The sequence below is a fragment of the Coregonus lavaretus genome (genome assembly GCF_964263955.1).
Source record: "Coregonus lavaretus genome assembly, chromosome: 29".
Lineage (NCBI taxonomy): Eukaryota > Metazoa > Chordata > Actinopteri > Salmoniformes > Salmonidae > Coregonus > Coregonus lavaretus.
The window spans coordinates 24,844,896-24,865,081 of record NC_140016.1 but is presented as its reverse complement, the minus strand read 5'-3'; the positions used below and the strand labels follow the sequence as shown (position 1 = coordinate 24,865,081).

The following is a 20,186-nucleotide window of genomic DNA, read 5'->3' as shown; positions in this document are numbered from 1 at the left end:
GTAAGAGTGTTGTGCCAGTAACCGAAAGGTCGCTGGTTCTAATCCCTGAGCTGACTAGGTGAAAAATCTGTTGATGTGCCCTTAAGCAAGGCACTTAACTCTAATTGCTCCTGTAAGTCGCTCTGGATAAGAGCGTCTGCTAAATGACTAAAATGTGAATGTAAATACAGGGGGAACATAAACAGTGGTACACAAAACGGGGATACGAGTTCAGAGGGAGGTGATTGATTAGAGATGAAGCCAATGGCTATGAAAAACTCTTGAATGAGTAGGTGTCCAAACTTTTGACTGGTTCTGTATGCCTCATCACAATTCTATCTCGGAGATTACGGACAGTTCCTTGGACTTCATGGTATAGTTTCTGCTCTGACATGCACTGTCAACTTTGGGACCTTATATAGACAGGTGTTTCTTTCTAAATCATGTCCAAACAATGGAATTGGCCACATGTGGACTCCTATCAAGTTGTGGTGACATCTCAAGGATGAGCAAAGGAAGTGTCATATCAAAGGGGAGTGAATACTTAAGTAAATTTACAAACATTTCTAAAAACATGTTTTCACTTTGTCATTATGGGGTATTGTGTGTAGATGGGTGAGAAAATAAGTTAAGGGGTATGAATACTTTCTGAAGACACTGTGTGGTTGTCCCACCTAGCTATCTTAAAATGAATGCACTAACTGTAAGTCACTCTGGATGAGAGCGTCTGCTAAACGACTAAAATGTAAATGTGGTCTTGGTTGAATCTTTGCGATGCACAATTCAGTAATTATGCGCTATTTGACTGAACATTTCTAAAGTCTTTCCCAAAAACATTCCCAATTAAATGTTGACTGCAAAGTAGGCCTACCTGGCAGAATGATATCATTATTATTTGTATCAATCGCAGGGCATTTGTTGTGCAAACTCTACCATTATATGTAGCCTACACTGTCCATTGTACAGCACACAAAAAACACAGCTAGCCAAACATAGTGCACAATTGAATTAAAGGGCAACTATACCCCCCCCCCCCCCCCCTAAAAATGTGTATTGTTTCCAGACCTCAAAAGGGATCTCCCGATGTGGTTTAAGCATTGTTGTGGACTTAGAACATCCTATACAAAGTGATCAAGCCCGAGAAGCCGATGTTTGGACGATATATTGGCACGGCTGTTGTTAGTAAACCGTGCCAATATATCCTCCAAACACCGGCTTCGAGGGCATTATCACTTTTATACAATGGGTTACCAACATATTCAAATAATGATTGACATCATTTCATAAAAATAAAAAAAAAGATTAATTTATTCATACTATTTCATCCTTCCACAAGATATAGTCCCGACACAAATCTAGGGTTGCTCCCAAGCCGGCTGGTCATTCGTTCTATCGGTTCGGTTGCTAGAGACGCGACCCAGTCGTTCAATCTTTTTGTTCTGTATCTATGGACGTGACCCAGTCGTTAGTTCTAAATGTTCCATTGCCATAATGGCTGGCAACATTCTTATCCCTTGCTTGCTAGCTAGCCAACTACGGCTAACTTACAGTCACGTCTGCAGAAGGAATAACAGCAAAGTAGCCACATTTGCATTTGTTTAAACTGTATTCTAGAGACATTTATTTGGATACATCCATAACAATGAGCTAATGAGGCACGATTTCGCCTGGAATAGAACATGTGCTCACTCGTCAGGACACCGTTGTTCAGAGGAGCTAGACAACAACACAGCTAACACAGTCACTTCAAATTGAAGCTGGAAAGACTGCAAACTAGCTGCACTTCGTTTCCTTTTACCTTTTTTCAATTTACATTTCTTTGTATATATCCATAAAAATTATGCCAGCTGATTCATGATTTCGACTGGCTGAGAAATGCTGCCTGTCTGTCTCGTCCCGACACATTCATTACTATGAGACAGCTGGAGATCAAATGTTAATATTGAAACAATGTTGCAAATGTCAGAGAGACAGACAGCAAGTTTTAAACAAATCTCCGCTGTTGAAAACAAAATGTTAGTCTAAAATAAATGTGAGATGTCTAGATGCTTTATATAGTGGAGATGAAGTTTATAAAGTGCCTGGCTGGGCTGATCAGACAGTGGATTGCACAGTCAGATGAACAGAGTAAATAGGCATTTTAAAGTCATAGCTTTAGCCGGTGGTAACTTGTGGAATAGACACCGTCTGGAATGCGGGTTTAACCAATCAGCATTCAGGATTAGACCCACCTGTTGTATAAATTAAAATGTTCTATTGGTAGCACAGGTGCTCCTAACTTTAAAAAGTGGCTACATATTCAATATTATAATAGAAAAAATGTGGTTTCATGTTTAGAAGCAACGTGGAAAGCAGTTTTGTTGCTGTTTTGAAAGAATCTGTTGAGTGCATTCTGAGAGAAACAGGCAAAGCGTGGAGGAACTGTATGTTAAGTGTCAGGGGGCGGGGCTTCAGCCTGTCTTGTTTGAGAAGTATAGAGAAGAATGTTGCAGTGAAATATTGTTCGACATATAATTTTTTCTGTGTGTGTGTCTCACCGTGAGGGAGGTGAAGGTCAAGCAGATTCCTCCGAAGCCGTTGAAGGAGAGGGCCAGAAAGATGAGAGCGGAGAGCCCTGATGAGAGAAGAGGAGAGAGGAGCAAAGCATTGTTTAAAAATAACTAGGTGTATCGTCTACAGGTATCGGCAAGTGACTGTGTGTGTATTTTGTGTTGTTGGGGATAATGTCTGTCACTTACGATGAGGATCATACGCTGATATTGACATTATGGCACAGGAGAGACCAAAACAAAAACTGCAGAAAAAGAAAAGTTTCATTTTTAGATGGACATCTAAAATATAGAATACATTATTATACATTTATTAACAAATAACAACGGTCAGTTTCAAGCCAAGGAGGGAGATGAGAAAGGTTTATTAGTCAAATCTCTCTCTCTATTTGCTATTTTCTCTCTCTCCCTCTTTTTCCCTAGAAGAGATTCCAACGAGGCCGGTGTTCTCCTACACCCACTATCTGTCATTAGAGTTCACACACACCTCTTTCGTCTGTCACACACACACACACAGTCACAAAGACAAACACACAGAATGAATAAGGCCCAATTCCCACTACGAGTGGTGAAAGAGATTTCTACTTTTCAATTCACATTACATCCTTGCCTTAACTTTCATTGTGGCTGGCAACGCAACATTCTTGGTTCGCAGCTCAAACTGCCCGTAAATATTTCAGTAGCCACTAGCCAGTAAGCACAAACTATTTAACAATCCGAGCAACTTTCTTCTAAAACATATTACAATATTGAATAATGCAACCAAACCATATTACACTCGCGAATAATGCAACAATCCACAAGCTTGTGCAGACAATTAAAGGGTTTATTTTCATGTCCATACACATTAAATTAGCTGATAATACACTGCTAACTCCTGCATCCTCACATAAACATGCTGGCTGTAGCTGAATGCTGATGTTTCGCTGAAAACGTTGATAATTCCCTGGGGAGTTGCTTCTTGCCTGGATCTTAGTGGCTCAGTGCAGTCAAGCAACAAACAAAATAATACATATACACTGTTGAGATTTAAAGCTATGGCGATATTTTCAGAATGTAACAGGCTGTTAATACCATTTCCGGAAAGACACTGTGGGAAGGGTTCTACATGGAACCCAATAGGGTTCTATCTGGAACCAAAAAGGGTTAATCAAAGGGTTCTCCTATGGGGACAGCCGAATAACCTTTTTAGGTTCTAGATAGCTTTTTTCTCTAAGAGTGTAGAGGGGGGCAACTGGCGGGCGAGTGTCATGCGCTACTTCCAGAGGTAGCGGTCGAGACATGACAGATTCGCAAGTTTACATTGCAGAATATGTGTAGCAGAGGGTATTTCTGAGAAAAGTCTAGTAAGTGTAAAGACCCTCTAACACTGCAACTCTGTGGACTTCACTTTCACAGCTTTGCAAAGTTCTGCTTGCCCATTGAACATACTTGACGAACTCAGAGCGAGGATCTCCTTCCAGAGGGACATCAGATCCTGCAACATAGTCTGTTTTTCTGAGACTTTGCTTTCCTCCGACATCCAGACGGATTATATACAACCAGCGGGTTTTACAGTTTTCTGAGCGGATAGGAAGCAGACTAGTTTCTGCTCCGCCGACTTGGAATACTTGATCATAAAATGTTGTCCATTTTACCTGCAGAGAGTTCACCGGGATTGTCGCCATGGCTGTGTACATCCCGCCCCAAGCCGACACCAAAAAGGCTCTCAAAGATCTTCATTGGACCCTGAACAAACTGGAGACCGCATTCCCGGAGGCAGCGTTCATTGTTGCGGGGGACTTTAACAAAAGTAATTTGAGAACCGTGCTCCCAAATTATTACCAACACATCGACTGTCTAACTCGCGGAAATTCTACTTTTGACCACTGCTACACGCCTTTTCGACACAGGTATAAGGCCCTCTCCCGTCCTCCTTTCGGAAAATCCGACCATGACTACATCTTGCTTCTCCCCGACTACAAACAAAGACTCAAGATGGAAGTTCCGGTGATCAGGTCTGTACAGCGTTGGTCCGACCAATCAGAATTCACGCTCCAAGACTGCTTTGATCACGCGGACTGGAATATGTTCCAGGTTACCTCTGGAGATAATGTAAATGAATATGCCGACTCAGTCATCGGATTCATAAAATGCATAGATTACGTGATACCGATAGTATCTTTCAAAACGTACCCGAATCAAAAACCGTGGATTGATAGCAGCCTTGTAGGAAAACTGAAAGAGAGAGGTGCTGCTTATGAACAGGGTAAGGTGACCAGGGACAATAGTTTGGTTAAACAGTACAAATATGACTTACGCAGATCAATCAAGATGGCGAAACACAAGTATAGAGACAAAGTGGAGGAGCAATTCAGCGGGTCGGACACAAAGTGTGTGTGGCAGGGGCTCCTAACGATCACAGATTACAAAAAAAAAGCCAGCCCCTCCAGCTACCTCTCCCTGTCCTAGTCAATCAACTGCCTGGGCACAGCCTGGACCACCGTGTCCCCCCTCCGCTGGGTCGTGCTCTCTGGATCAGAGCTCTTGCACGCAGCCGGCGTCTCAGCAGCCCTCTTTTCACGTGAGTTCCGTGGCTCTGGCCTCGCAATCTGCTTCGAGACACGGCAGAGGCCGGATCATTTCGGCGATTGTGATAGGGAGTTCGATGGTGAGGCATATATCTGTAGCTGGGGCAAAGACTTTGTGTTTTCCTGGGGAAAAAGTTCAGGATATCACCAGGTTCCTTCCCAAGGCTGTGAGTCAGTCACCGGGGGCTGATACTGTCATGGTTCATGTGGGGTCAAATTACATTATGAAGGGCAGCTCAAAACAGCTGAAGATGGATTTTAAAGAACTGATTGGGTCTCTACTTGCCCTCCCTAAATCAATGCATTGAATGGTTCAGCAGACTTTTAGCCCTCCATAACTGGCTACAAGACTATTGCAGCTCTGTGGATGTAACATCTATTGACAATTTTGATACCTTCTGGAAACAAAGCTCATATTATAAGGAGGTTGGGATCCACCCAAATCATTTGGGTTCCTGGATCCTTTCACAGCATTATAAGGCTGCGCTGAGACTATGACTTATCAATGACCCAAGTCCAGCTCATTTAATCCCTACAATTGTGTCGCTGAGTTGTCATAATGCTTCAGAAAATGTACATTATCCCAGGGGCGCTGGAAGACGCAATGTTAGTAACCTAATTTAAGTCCCTCTACTGCCCGGAATGCCTCTGCTGATCCTATAGCTATTGTATGCAGTAATCATATGCCTATGAACCAGAGTAATACTGTTAGCACGGAGGTGGTGTGCCCTAGTAGGAAGTCCACTGTGTGCAGCTCACCCTGCACTAATAAAAATAACCTGAGTATGTCTACCTCTGCTAAGCTTCCCAGTGAAGCAAGAAAAATTATCAAGCATCCCATAAAAGTGTTAAAAATCGCCCAGGTTAACATATGTATCTTAAGAAACAAAGTTCATGAAATCAAAACATTTGCTAGTAACAGATGACATTCATATTCTGACAATCTCTGAAACTCACTTAGATAATACCTTTGATGATACAGTGGTAGCAATACAAGGTTATATATTTACAGAAAATACAGAAATGCCAACGGGGGCGGTGTTGCGGTCTATATTCAGAACCACATTCCTGTAAAGCTTAGAGTGGATCTCATGTTAAATACTGTTGAACAGTGGTGTAAAGTCCTTAAGTAAAAATACTTGAAAGTACTACTTAAGTAGTTTTTGGGGGTATCTGTACTTTACTATTTATATTTTGACAACATTTACTTCACTACATTCCTAAAGAAAATATTGTACTTTTTAATCCATACATTTTCCCTGACTTCCCAAAGTACTCGTTACATTTTGAATGCTTAGCAGAAAGTCTGGCAGACTCACTAAACACAAATGCATCTTTTGTAAATAATGTCTGATTGTTGGAGTGTGCCCCTGGCTAGCCGTACATTAAAAAAAACAAGAAAATGGTGCCGTCTGCTTTGCTTAATATAAGGAATTTGAAATGATTTATACTTTTACTTTTGATACTTAAGTATATTTAAAACCAAATACTTTTAGACTTTTACTCAAGTAGTATTTTAATGGGTGACTTTCACTTGAGTCATTTTCTATTAAGGTAGCTATACTTTTACTCAAGTATGACAACTGGGTACTTTTTCCACCACTGCTGTTGAAGTAATATGGCTACAGGTTCACCTGCCTCACCTAAAGCTCATTCTGGTGGGAAGCTGCTATAGACCACCAAGTGCTAACAGTCAGTATCTGGATAACATGTGTGAAATGCTTGATAATATATGTGATATCAATAGAGAGGTATACTTTCTGGGTGATTTAAATATTGACTGGCTTTCATCAGGCTGCCCACTCAAGAGAAAGCTTCAAACTGTAACTAGTGCCTGCAACCTGGTTAAGGTTATCAATCAACCTACCAGGGTAGTTACAAACAGTACAGGAATGAAATCATCAACATGTATTGATCATAACTTTACTAATGCTGCAGAAATGTGTTTGAAAGCAGTATCCAAATCCATCGGATGTAGTGATCACAATATAGTTGCCATATCTAGGAAAACCAAAGTTCCAAAGGCTGGGCCTAATATTGTGTATAAGAGGTCATACAATACGTTTTATAGTGATTCCTATGTTGTTGATGTAAATAATATTTGTTGGTCCGTGGTGTGTAATGACGAGCAACCAGACGCTGCACTTGACACATTTATGAAATTGCTTATCCCAGTTACTAATAAGTATTCACCCATTAAGAAAGTGACTGTAAAAACTGTTAAATCCCCGTGGATTGATGAGGAATTGAAAAATTGTATGGTTAACAGGGATGAGGCAAAAGAGATGGCAAATAGGTCTGGCTGTACAACCAATTGGCAAACGTACTGCAAATTGAGAAATCATGTGACTAAACTGAATAAAAAGAAGAAGAAACTACACTATGAAACAAAGATAAATGACATAAAGAATGATAGTAAAAAGCTTTGGAGGACCTTAAATGACATTTTTGGCAAAAAGGCAAACTCCGCTCCATCATTCATTGTCTCATTCATCACAAAACCCACTGATATTGCCAACTACTTTAATTATTTTTTCATTGGCAAGATTAGCAAACTTAGGCATGACATGCCAGCAACAAACGCTGACACTACACATCCAAGTATATCTGACAAAATTATGAAAGAAAAGCATTGTAATTTTGAATTCCGTAAAGTAAGTGTGGAAGAGGTGAAAAAAGTATTATTGCCGATCAACAATGACAAGCCACCTTGGTCTGACAACTTAGATGGAAAATTACTGAGGATAATAGCGGACGATATTGCCACTCCTATTTGGCATATCTTCAATTTAAGCCTACTAGAAAGTGTGTGCCCTCAGGCCTGGAGGGAAGCTAAAGTTATTCCCCTACCTAAGAATAGTAAAGCCCCCTTAACTGGCTTAAATAGCCGACCAATCAGCCTGTTACCAACCCTTAGTAAACTTTTGGAAAAAATTGTGTTTGACCAGATAAAATGCTATTTTACAGTAAGCAAATTGACAACAGACTTTCAGCACACTTATAGGGAAGGACATTCAACAAGCACAGCACTTACACAAATGACTGATGATTGCCTGAGAGAAATTGATGATAAAAAGATTGTGGGGGCTGATTTGTTAGACTTCAGTGCGGCTTTTGACATTATCGATCATAGTCTGTTGCTGGAAAAACGTATGTGTTATGGCTTTACACCCCCTGCTATATTGTGGATAAAGAGTTACCTGTCTAACAGAACACAGAGGGTGTTCTTTAATGGAAGCCTCTCCAACAAAATCCAGGTAGAATCAGGAATTCCCCAGGGCTGTCTAGGTCCCTTACTTTTTTTAATCTTTACTAACGACATGCCATGCTTTGAGTAAAGCCAGTGTGTCTATGTATGCAGATGACTCAACACTATACACGTCAGCTACCACAGCGACTGAAATGACAGCAACCCTTAACAAAGAGCTGCAGTTAAGTTTCAGAATGGGTGGCAAGGAATAAGTTAGTCCTAAGTATTTCAAAAACTAAAAGCATTGTATTTGGGACAAATCATTCACTAAACCCTAAACCTCAACTAAATCTTGCAATGAATAATATGGAAATTGAGCAAGTTGAGGAGACTAAATTGCTTGAAGTAACCCTGGATTGTAAACATATTGATACACCAGTAGCTAGGATGGGGAAAAGTCTGTCTATAATAAAGCGCAGCTCTGCATTCTTAACAGCAATATCAACAAGGCAGGTCCTACGGCCCTAGTTTTGTCGCACCTGGACTACTGTTCAGTCGTGTGGTCAGGTGCCACAAAGAGGGACTTAGGAAAATTGCAATTGGCTCAGAACAGGGCAGCACGGTTGGCCCTTGGATGTACTGTCACGTCTCCTCCCGTTGCTCCCCTCCGGCGCTCTGATTCGCCGGTTTACTGAGCCACCGGTCTGAGCACACCACCTCGGCAACACCGGAATGGAAACCCAACGCACCCTAATCACCTCCAGCACACCTGCTCCTCATCATCTCATCACTAGCGCTATTTAGCCCTGGACTGTTCTGTAGGATGTTGTGTGTGATTGTTTTGCTTCGTGTCATGTACTCTATCTTTGTTAATTCTCTTTGTCATTGTTTGAGTAAACCTTGACCTTGTTAATTCCTGTGTCTGCGTCCTGCCTCTTCGTTTCCTCAGTATTCGTCACATGTACATAAAGAGCTAACAATAACAATGTCAATCTCTCCTGGCTCAAAGTGGAGGAGAAATTGACTTCATCACTACTTGTATTTGTGAGAGGTATTGACATGTTGAATGCACCAAGCTGTCTGTTTGAACTACTGGCACACAGCTCGGACACCCATGCATACCCCACAAGACATGCCACCACATCAGGTAACTCATGCCAGCAGTAAAATTAGATTTGAAAAAACAGATAAAAATGCACCTTATGTGTGAAGCAACACATATTTAGACACATGCATACAAACACACGATAACATACACACTATACACAAATGTACACATGGATTTTGTGTTATAGATATGTGGTAGTAGAGTAGATGCCTGAGGGAACACAATATGTTGTGAAATCTGTTATGAATGTATTGTAATGTTTTTAAAAATGTATAACTGTCTTAATTTTGCCACCCTATCAGACGTGCTAAACATATTTGTCTCAAGATTCGAGCACAATGACACTGAGCTGCCGAGGAGAGCCCCCGATGACAATGTGAGCTACACACTCACGGTCTCCAATGAGGACGTATGTAAGTCATTCAAACTTGTTAACCCTCGCAAGGCTGCCGGCCCAGATGGCATCTCTAGCCGTGCCCTCAGAGCATGTGCAGACCAGCTGGCTGTTGTGTTCTCTGGCATTTTCAATCTCTCCCTAGCTCAGGCCTCTATACCCACCTACTTCAAGATGTCCACCATCATCCCTGTGCCCAAGAAAGGGAAAGTAACTGAACTGAATGACTACCGACCAGTATCACTCACTTCCGTCATCATGAGGTGCTTCGAGAGGCAAGTTAAAGACCATATCACCTCCTCCCTCCCCGACACACTCGACCCTCTCCAATTCGCCTACCGCCCTGACAGATCCATGGACGACGCAATTGCCATTGCACTGCACACTGTCCTTACCCACCTGGACAAAAGGAACGCATATGTGAGGATGCTGTTCATTGACTACAGCTTGGCCTTCAATACCATAGTGCCCTATAAGCTCATTAGAAAGCTCACAGCCCTGGGTCTGAACTCCTCCCTATGCAACTGGGTCCTGGACTTCCTGACGGGCCACCCCCAGGTGGTGAAGGTAAGCAACATTACCTCCTCGACACTGATCCTCAACACGGGGGCCCCACAAAGGTGCATCCTCAGTCCCCTCCTGTATTCTCTGTATACCCACGACTGCGTGGCCTCACACAGTTCCAACTCCATCATCAAGTCCACTGTCGACACGACAGTAGTAGGCCTGATCACCAACAACGACAAGACAGCCTACAGAGAGGAGGTAGGCACTCTGACGGCGTGGTGCCAGGTAAACAACCTCTCCCTCGACGTTAGCAAAACAAAGGAGCTGATTGTGGACTTCAGGAGGAACCAGGCGGGACACGCCCCCATCCTCATCAACAGGACCGCTGTGGAGACGGTCAATAACTTCAAATTCCTCGGCGTACACATCTCAGAGAAGCTGAAATGGTCTAACCACACAGACACTTAGGGGTTAGGTTTACAATTAGGATTCCCCCCTGCTACTCCCCCTATGGACATTCCCCCCTGCTACTCCCCCTATGGACATTCCCCCCTGCTACTCCCCCTATGGACATTCCCCTATGGTCTTTCCACCGCATCCCCTGAACATTCTTTATTCTGCCTCCACTCCAATGGACATGTATTTATTCATCACTGCCACAGTTGTTATGATGTATATAGTGCTATTTCAATTTCTATTGTTTTTATTTCCATTTTCATTGTTTTTTTCACTAGTGCTGCATGTTGGAGTTCGAAGCCTAAGATGTTCACTGTACCCTGCAATCACACCTGCAACCCTGTACATGTGACAATTAAACAATCTGAATCTTTGGGCAAGGTGTGAATGTACCGGGGGGCTTAACATACCCAATCAGTTTGAATACAATGGGAAGCCCGATGATGGCCATCAGCAGGCAGTTAAAGGAAAACTCCACCCAAAAATGATATTTTTGTATTTGTTTCATTATGGCATTGTTCCTGCAGGCACAAGACCTTCTCACAGGCTCTCAACTTAGCATACTTAAAGGAAAATGCCACCCAAAAATGATATTTTGGTATTTGTTTCATTAGTCCATTGTTGATATAGTCCCAAAATGTTTTGCATGTCAGCAATCAAGTTTTCAAGTATTTGAAAGTGATATATCCTGATAACATTTTGGGTCTATATCAACAATGGACTAATGAAAGAAATACCCCAAAAAACTTTGGGGTGGAAGGTGAGAACCTGTGAGAGGGTCTTGTGCCTGCAGGAACAATATCATACATTAAAATATTTGCTTTATTGCCGAGCAGCGGCCCTGGATCACTTAGTGGTAAAGTGCCTTGCTCAAGGGCACAACGGCGGTTGATGGTATACAGGATATTGAAGCCGGTAACTCTCCGGCTAACTCAAGGCTACCGGCGCCCCCAACAGTAATGTATGCTCTTTTACATAATAGTGTAGGTTAACGGCAAGGATAAACCGAAATCACGATATACCATGCTCATATCCATATCAAACGATATCGATATCATATCGAATTATCGCTATTGGTACCCACCACTAGTTAATGTTCTATTATTACCTGCCAAGGAGGCGTAGTGGGCGCGGGCCGTACTTGTCCATGAGGATGCCAAGGGGCAGGGTGGCAGCGCTGAGGAGGAAGGAGCCGATGGTGAAGCCCAGGTTGAGCATCTCCTCCTGGTCCACACAGCTCACCCAGTTACCACTCTCCCAGGAGGACATGTTGCCCACCGCCAGCTCGTGGGCATTCGTGTCGTTCTCTATGGGAGAGAAGGGGCGGAGTGAGAGTGGGAGAGGTTACCCCTCATGCTGATAATGTATACATGAGGGACAGCGTGTATGTGTCTTCCTCCTCTGATTGTGTGTGTCCTACCTGAGCAGAGGTGTGAGTAGAAGCCCTCGCCCTTCAGCATGAGGAGGAGGGAGCCCCATCCCAGCAGCACGGCAGAACACAGCAGGTTCTCCAACACCGCCGTCACAGCCATCCACCAGCGCCTCCTATAGGCCTGGAGGAGAGAGGGCGCCATTGCTGCGGAGAGAGAGAGATATTAATTCATGTAGATGTTGCAGCCAACAGTCCAGTATTAGACTACACATTTCCAGCTATAGGCCAGTATGTCACTTTGACAAGTGGACACTGGCTAGGATCCAGTCAGTGAGTCACCTCACTGAAATTTAGAAAGAGTTCAAACAGCTCTGACAAACAAGGTCTTGGCACATCACCCACCAAATCCCCTGGTCGTCTTTCAGAATAAATACCATTTTTTGTTTACATTTACATTTTAGTCATTTAGCAGACGCTCTTATCCAGAGCGACTTACAGTTAGTGAGTACATACATTTTTCATACCGGCCCCCCGTGGGAAACGAACCCACAACCCTGGCGTTGCAAGCGCCATGCTCTACCAACTGAGCTACAGGAGGGTTAAATCAATAGAAGACAACAGTCTGCCTCTGCCCCACACACACACACCATAGAGGACAGGTGACATCAGTCTCTGACATGACCAACAGCCAACATCAAGTAGCCTGCTGTCCGGTCATGACCACCTGCACACACTCATAAAAAAGGACTGAGTGAGCAGTTGAGAATAAAAAAGACATGGCAGTGAAATAGGGGGGAGAGGAAAGAGAGGGGTGTCTGTGTCAGTGGACTTGAGTTTGCCTAAGTGGGGGTTGGACAGATGTGAACAAACCCAAGGGAGTCCCGTGTGTGTGTTTTGGTTTTACATTTACATTTACATTTTAGTCATTTAGCAGACGCTCTTATCCAGAGCGACTTACAGTTAGTGAATACATATTTTTTTATACTGGCCCCCCGTGGGAATCGAACCCACAACCTTGGCGTTGCAAACATTTACTATCCTTGTGGTACCAGAAGTCCTCACAGGGACAGTAAAACAAGGAACATTTGGACAAGTAGGGCCATTTTGCTGGTCCCAACGAGGCAAAATGCTATTTTAGGCTTAGGGGTTAGGTTTACAATTAGGATTATAATTAAGTTTAGGGTTAGGGATTAAGTATAGTTTTAGGGTTAGGGGTTAAAGTTAGGCTTATGGTTAAGGGTTAGATTTAGGGTTAGGGAAAATAGGATTTTGGATGGGAATCAATTATTTGGTCCCCACAGGGATAGCAATACAAAACTGCATGTGTGTGTTAAGGACAGACCGAGAGCATGTGTTTTATTGAGAGATGGCTGTGAGAGAGAGAAAAAAATGGGTGGTGTGTGTCGGGGGGAGATAGAGAGTGTGTGTGCATGTGTGTAATGTGATTAAGCATAGTCCAGCGCACTCCTTTGTCCCAAGAAAGTATCTGAAGAGGGGGATTTGTCTTGTAACTGACACCCCATGCTGGGGACACAATCACACACAGGACTCTCTTTACCCTCTCAACAATGAGTAACATCTTTACAGGCACTTAACAACTTATTTACATTTTAGCAGACGCTCTTATCCAGAGCGACTAACAGTTATTGAGTGCATACATTATTTATATATTTTACATACTGGCCCCCCATGGGAATCGAACCCACAACCCTGGCGTTGCAAACGCCATGCTCTACCAATTGAGCTACATCCCTGCCGGCCATTCCCTCCCCTACCCTGGACGACTTATGCGCCGCCCCATGTGTCTCCCGGTCGCAGCCGGCTACGACAGAGCCTGGATTCAAACCAGGATCTCTAGTGGCACAGCTAGCACTGCGATGCAGTGCCATAGACCACTGCGCCACTCGAAACTTAGGTCTGTAAATGTACAGTAACATTATATTGAAAATCATCCAACTTCTGTTTATACCATGCTATTCCTCATCATTTGTAGAGTTATTTACCCATCTTAAAATTGTGATGGTCACATTCTAATATTTTGAGTTACTAGTGTGCTATCTGTGATTCCGAGGGAATAGAGGACATTGACTGACTGCGACAATAACACTGTCTCCACAACAACAGTATGCATCAGCTAAGTAAAGGGCCTAGTCCTAGGATCTACAGTAGTCACACAAATTGGACTTCCAGAGAATCCCTTCCAGTCCACACACATACCGGTAGGCCTACACTCTCAGAAAAAAAGGTGCTCTCTAGAATATAAAGGGTTATTCGGCTGTCCCCATAGGATAACCCTTTTTGGTTCCAGGTAGAACCCTTCCAGAGGGTTCTACCTGGAACCAAAAGGGGTTCTCTTATGGGGACAGCCGAATAACCCTTTTTTACTAAGAGTGTACAGAGAAAAGGCCTGGCAAAGCTCATCTCTGTGCTATTTTAGATGAGAGCGAGGTGTATCTGTGCCTGAAGTAACCTGTGTGTGCCAGTGGTAGCATGTGCAATTACAGAAACATGATAACAGAGTGCAAACTGAGGTATACAGGTCTGTCCCTTTCTTTCCCTCCTCTCTCCTCTGCATATCGCACACATTCTCTCACTTCACAAGATTTCACACCTATTTTTCCCCCCTACTTGTGCTGTTATTACTCTTTCCTTCCCCTTGGCCTTGAGTGGGTCATTAGTTGTTTGATATAAAGAGGGGAGAATAGAAGGGTGACTGTACCGGTGTAGGAAATGTGGACATGTTCTTTTTTGTGCACTACTCAAAATTAAAACATCTAAATTCCATCCCCTTGCATTTGTTTTTCAATTATTCACCTTCACCATTCAACAAATCTCCGACAGTGAGAGACTGAATCCAACACTAGACGCAAAGACAGGTTTACACCCAACTCAACTGAATGACTCCTACATTAGCACAGTCGTGGGAGCTGAGGTGAATACACACTACATAGGCTTGCAAACAAGGAGAAGCACAAAGAAACAAGGTAATTTACAGTTAACAAACACCTGTCAATCCCTATCATATCACAGTGAAGTGTGTAATGTCTGTGTGCATCGGAGAAAGAGCGAGAAATGGAGGACCACAAACCCACATTATTTCCTGCAGTGCCTGTATTGCAGACTACTGTACACCGCCATTCTAGCTAGGATACAGCTGAATGATGCAACATGCTGTAACAAACTTCTACTTGATATTTTCTCAGCTATGGATAAGGCTGTGTGAAGGTTAGAGGTTTGAAAATGTGTGGAAGCCTATTAAAAAGCCTTATGATATGGTTATTATTACACAGAGTTTTGAAAACTGTAATTCTCTTGACTCTCTCTCTCCACAAGGGATCATTCTGAATCTGACCTTGACCAGTGGGGTTTACCAACCTACACGAGCTGGACAACAGGACAAGACGTCAGGGGAAACAATTTACTTTCAAGTTCTCATTGAATAAACGACACAGAGCACGGGACTTCTTTTCCCCACCGTGTCTAAAAACGCAAACCCGCCGATAGTGCGTGGTCAGTGACTCGCTCACAGCTGTCTCTCTGCGGACCTCGAACCTGTCTCTGGTTACCGACTCTGTGGGGTGGTAGTTGCTCTTCTTGAGTCTTTGCTATGTTAGGAAGGAAGTGGTTCATTCCTAACGTTTCTTTTTACACATCTCCATCACATTAGCTAGCTGTAGTTAGCTAGCTAGTTTCAATGCCAAAATATTCACATTGACGGTTTGCCAAATGTGGACTAAAGTTGCTAGGTAACGTTACCTGGCTTGGTTAACTACAGTAATTTCCAAAATGATAACGTTAGCTAACCTGGTTAACATCAGCTCCGCTAACAAGCTAGCTAGCTATGTAGGCCTAATTCATTGGCATTGTTGTCATCCAAAGATAACAACAAGCAAATATCTTAACATAACAAATCGACTATTGTCATTTTAATAACGAAATAACAAGCATATATAGGTAGCTACGTCTGAAAGCAACTGCTAAAACGCCATTCAGATGCTTCAGCTAAACCAAAATGTAATGAAATAGCTCCAGTTAGAAGTATCGTGCCACGTGTGTGAGAAGTGAGGCCGGTGCTTGCTTTTGTGGCATTTCGGCACATTTGCTAGCTTTTACATACAAAGTCAACTAAAATATGTTAAAGTTTCCAATAAAAAAAATACTTACTTCAGTTGTTTTTCTTCAAAAAAAATAAACTACAGGACGTTGAGAGAAAGTTTCTAGCTGTAGAAAACTATTTTCTTTGACTTTTTTTATTCAAATGACACGTTCTTCTATTTCTTCTCTTCCCCTCCTAAAAAACCCCACTGGTCTCTTATATTAAAACCACACCGTGTTCTTTTCGAGTCTTTACTGACACGGCATAATGTAAACGTGTTTTTCTTGTACTCCTCTCTCTCTCTCTGGCTGACTCTCCTTTCTCTCTGAATTTGACTTCCTAGCAATCCGCCCAGTCCCACTCCAACTCCCACTAACCTATTTGTGCTTTGCGCTCCTTTGTCTTTCTCATGGCTTTCTCTGCCAATGAGGACTAATGGGTGTAGGCTACCTGTAGGCTCCTGGAAAGTGACAATGATGAAAAAGTGAGTGAGGAGAGGAAGAAGATTTTCAGCTTTTCACATAAAAACATGAAAATAAGAAAATCTCCCTTTTCCAATATACCTATTAGAATGGGTGACGTTAAGTTTCACATATTACATGACAGAAACACTACATTTTCACCTTCTCTATCTGTGCCCTCTGATAGTGCCAACATTTTCTTTGGGTACCCTCTCAATTAAATGGGCCCCCCTTTCCTTCAGAGCACACGCCATAGGATATGGGGCCACGGTCCCTGAGACCAGGGTGACGCCTGCAGGCCAGAAATGGTATTGCAAACTGTATGTCTGAAACTTTTAGTTTATGAACTGAGCTGGTCTGATCACAAGTTAAAATGAAATTGTATTTGTCACATGCGCCGAATACAACAGGTGTAGAGCTTACCGTGAAATGCTTACTTACGAGCCCTTTAACAACAATGTAGAGTTTAAAAAAAGTAATTAAGAAAAATTTGCTAATTAAACTAAAGGAAAAATAGTAACAAAATAAAATAACAATAACGAGGCTATATACAAGGGGTACCGGCACCGAGTCAATCTGCAGGGGTACAGGGTAGTCGAGGTAATTGAGGTAATATGTACATGTAGGTAGGGGTAAAGTGACTATGCATAGATAATAAACAGAGAGTACCAGCAGCGTATGTAAAGGGTGTGAAGGAATGTGAATGTATGTGTGTGTGTGTGTGTGTGTGTGTGTGTGTGTGTGGAGTCAATATGCATGTGTGTGTTTTGTGTGTGTGTGTGTGTGTGTGTGTGTTGGAATGTCAGTGTAGTATGTGTGAGTGTGTGGTTAGAGTCCTGTCAGTGTACATTGAGCCTGTGCAAGAGAGTCAGTGATTTATAAGTCATCAAGGGGTATAATAAGGGGGCAATGCAAATAGTCCACGTAGCCATTTGATTAACTGTTCATTAGTCTTATGGCTTGGGGGTAGAAGCTGTTAAGGATCCTTTTGGTCCCAGACTTGGCGCACTGGTACCACTTGCCGTGTGGTAGCAGAGAAAACAGTCTATGACTTGGGTGTCTGGAGTCTTTGACCATTTTTAGGGCCTTCCTCTGACAACGCCTGGTATAGAGGTCCTGGATGGCAGGAAGCTCGGCTTCAGTGATGTACTGGGCTGTATGCACTACCTCTGTAGTGCCTTTGCAGTCGGATGCCGAACAGTTGCCATACTAAGCAGTGATGCAACCAGTCAGGATGCTCTCGATGGTGCAGCTGTATAACTTTTTGAGGATCTGAGGTCCCATGCCAAATCATTTTAGCCTCCGAAGGGGGAATAGGCATGTCATGCCCTCTTCACGACTGTGTTGGTGTGTTTGGATCATGATTGGTCCTTAGTGATTTGGACACCAAGGAACTTGAAGCTCTCGACCCGCTCCACTACAGCCCTGTCGATGTGTAAATCGGCATCAGGAAATTGAGTCTATCATAGTTAATGTGGGATTCAATGACATTATGAAGGGCAGCTCAGAACAGCTGAAGATGGGTTTTAAAGAACTGATTGGGTTACTACTTGACACCAACAAACACCCCATAATGCCTGGCCCTCTGCCCTTTCTAAATCTTGGCATTGAACGGTTCAGCAGATCCTCCATAACTGGCTACGAGACTATTGCAGCTCTATGGGTGTAACATTTATTGAACATTTTGATACCTTCTGGAAACAAAGCTCGTATTATAAGGAGGATGGGCTCTACCCAAATCATTTGGGTTCCTGGATCCTTTCACAGCATTATAAGGCTGCATTGAGACAATGACTTATCAAGGACCCAAGCCTAGCTCATTTAATCCCTACCATTGTGTCACTGAGTTGTCATAATGCTTCAACAAATGTACATTATCCCAGGAGCGCTGGAAGACGCAATGTAACTAACCTAATTTAAGTCCCTCTTACTGCCCGGAATGCCTCTGCTGATTCTACAGCTATTGTATGCAGTAATCATATGCCTATGAACCAGAGTAATACTGTTAGCACTGAGGTGGTGTGCCCTAGTAGGAAGTCCACTGTGTGAAGCTCACCCTGCACTAATAAAAATAACCTGAGTATGTCTACCTTTGCTAAGCTTCCCAGTGAAGCAATAAAAACAATCAAGCATCCCAGAAAAGTGCTAAAAATAGCCCACATTAACATATGTAGCTTAAGAAACAAGGTTCATGAAATCAATAATTTGCTAGTAACAGATGACATTGATATTCTGAAAATCTCTGAAACTCACTTAGATAATACCTTTGATGATACGGTGGTCGCAAAACACGGTTATAAGATCTACAGAAAATGCAGAAATGCCAAAGGGGGAGGTGTGGCTGTTTATATTCAGAACGACATTCCTGTAAAACTTAGAGAGGATCTAATGTTAAATACTGTTGAAATAATATGGCTAAAGGTTAATCTGCCTCACCTAAAGCCCATTCTGGTGGGAAGCTGCTATAGACCACCAAGTGCTAACAGTCAGTATCTGGATAACATATGTGAAATGCTTGATAATGTATGTGATATCAACAGAGAGGTATATTTTCCGGGTGATTGAAATATTGACTGGCTTTCATCAGGCCGCCCACTCAAGAGAAAGCTTCAAACTGTAACTAGTACCTGCAACCTGGTTCAGTCAACCTACCAGTGTAGTTACAAACAGCACAGGAAATAAATCATCAAAATGTATTAATCACATCTTTACTAATGCTGCAGAAATTTGTTTGAAAGCAGTATCCAAATCCACCTGATGTAGTGATCACAATATAGTAGCCATACAGTATCTAGGAAAACCAAAGTTCCAAAGGCTGGGCCTAACATAGTGTATAAGAGGTCATACAAAAGTTTTGTAGAGATTCCTATGTTGTTAATGTAACAAATATGTGTTGTTCCGTGCTGTGTAATGAGAAGAAACCAGATGCTGCACTTCACACATTTATGAAATTGCTTATCCCAGTTACTAATAAGCATGCACCTATTAAGAAAATGACTGTAAAAACTGTTAAATCCCTGTGAATTGATGAGGAATTGAAAAATTGTATGGTTGAGAGGGATGAGGCAAAATAAATGGCAAATAAGTCTGGTTTCACAACCGATTGGCAAACGTACTGCAAATTGAGAAATCATGTGACTAAACAATAAAAAGAAGAAGAAACTACACTATGAAACAAAGACACATTACATAAATAATGATAGTAAAAAGCTTTGGAGCACCTTAAATGAAATTTTGGGCAAAAATGTCAACTTACTGAGGATAATACTGAACGATATTGCCACTCCTATTTGCCATATCTTCAATTTAAGCCAACTAGAGTGTGTGCCCTCAGGCCTAGAGGGAAGCAAAAGGAGGGAAGCAAAAGTCATTCCCCTACCTAAGAATAGTAAAGCCCCCTTAACTGGCTCAAATAGCCAACCAATCAGCCTGTTACCAACCCTTAGTAAACTTTTGGAAAAAAAGGTGTTTGACCAGATACAATGCTATTTTATAGTAAACAAA

At 42.5% G+C, this 20,186-nt stretch overlaps 1 protein-coding gene across 1 annotated transcript in view; it reads right to left on the bottom strand.

Annotated features, from left to right (window-relative positions):
- The window catches only part of LOC311105131 (large neutral amino acids transporter small subunit 3-like), a 30,425-nt gene extending 13,830 nt beyond the window's left edge, over positions 1 to 16,595 (bottom strand). Inside the window, exons 1-5 of the mRNA XM_084147155.1 lie at positions 16,290 to 16,595; positions 12,174 to 12,329; positions 11,862 to 12,060; positions 2,718 to 2,773; positions 2,517 to 2,593 (exon numbers count right to left, since the gene is read on the bottom strand). Of these exons, the coding sequence (XP_084003281.1) occupies positions 2,517 to 2,593; positions 2,718 to 2,773; positions 11,862 to 12,060; positions 12,174 to 12,327 (486 nt within the window). The 5' untranslated portion in view covers positions 12,328 to 12,329; positions 16,290 to 16,595. The remainder of the gene's footprint in view (positions 1 to 2,516; positions 2,594 to 2,717; positions 2,774 to 11,861; positions 12,061 to 12,173; positions 12,330 to 16,289) is intronic.
- Positions 16,596 to 20,186: the final 3,591 nt, after the last annotated feature.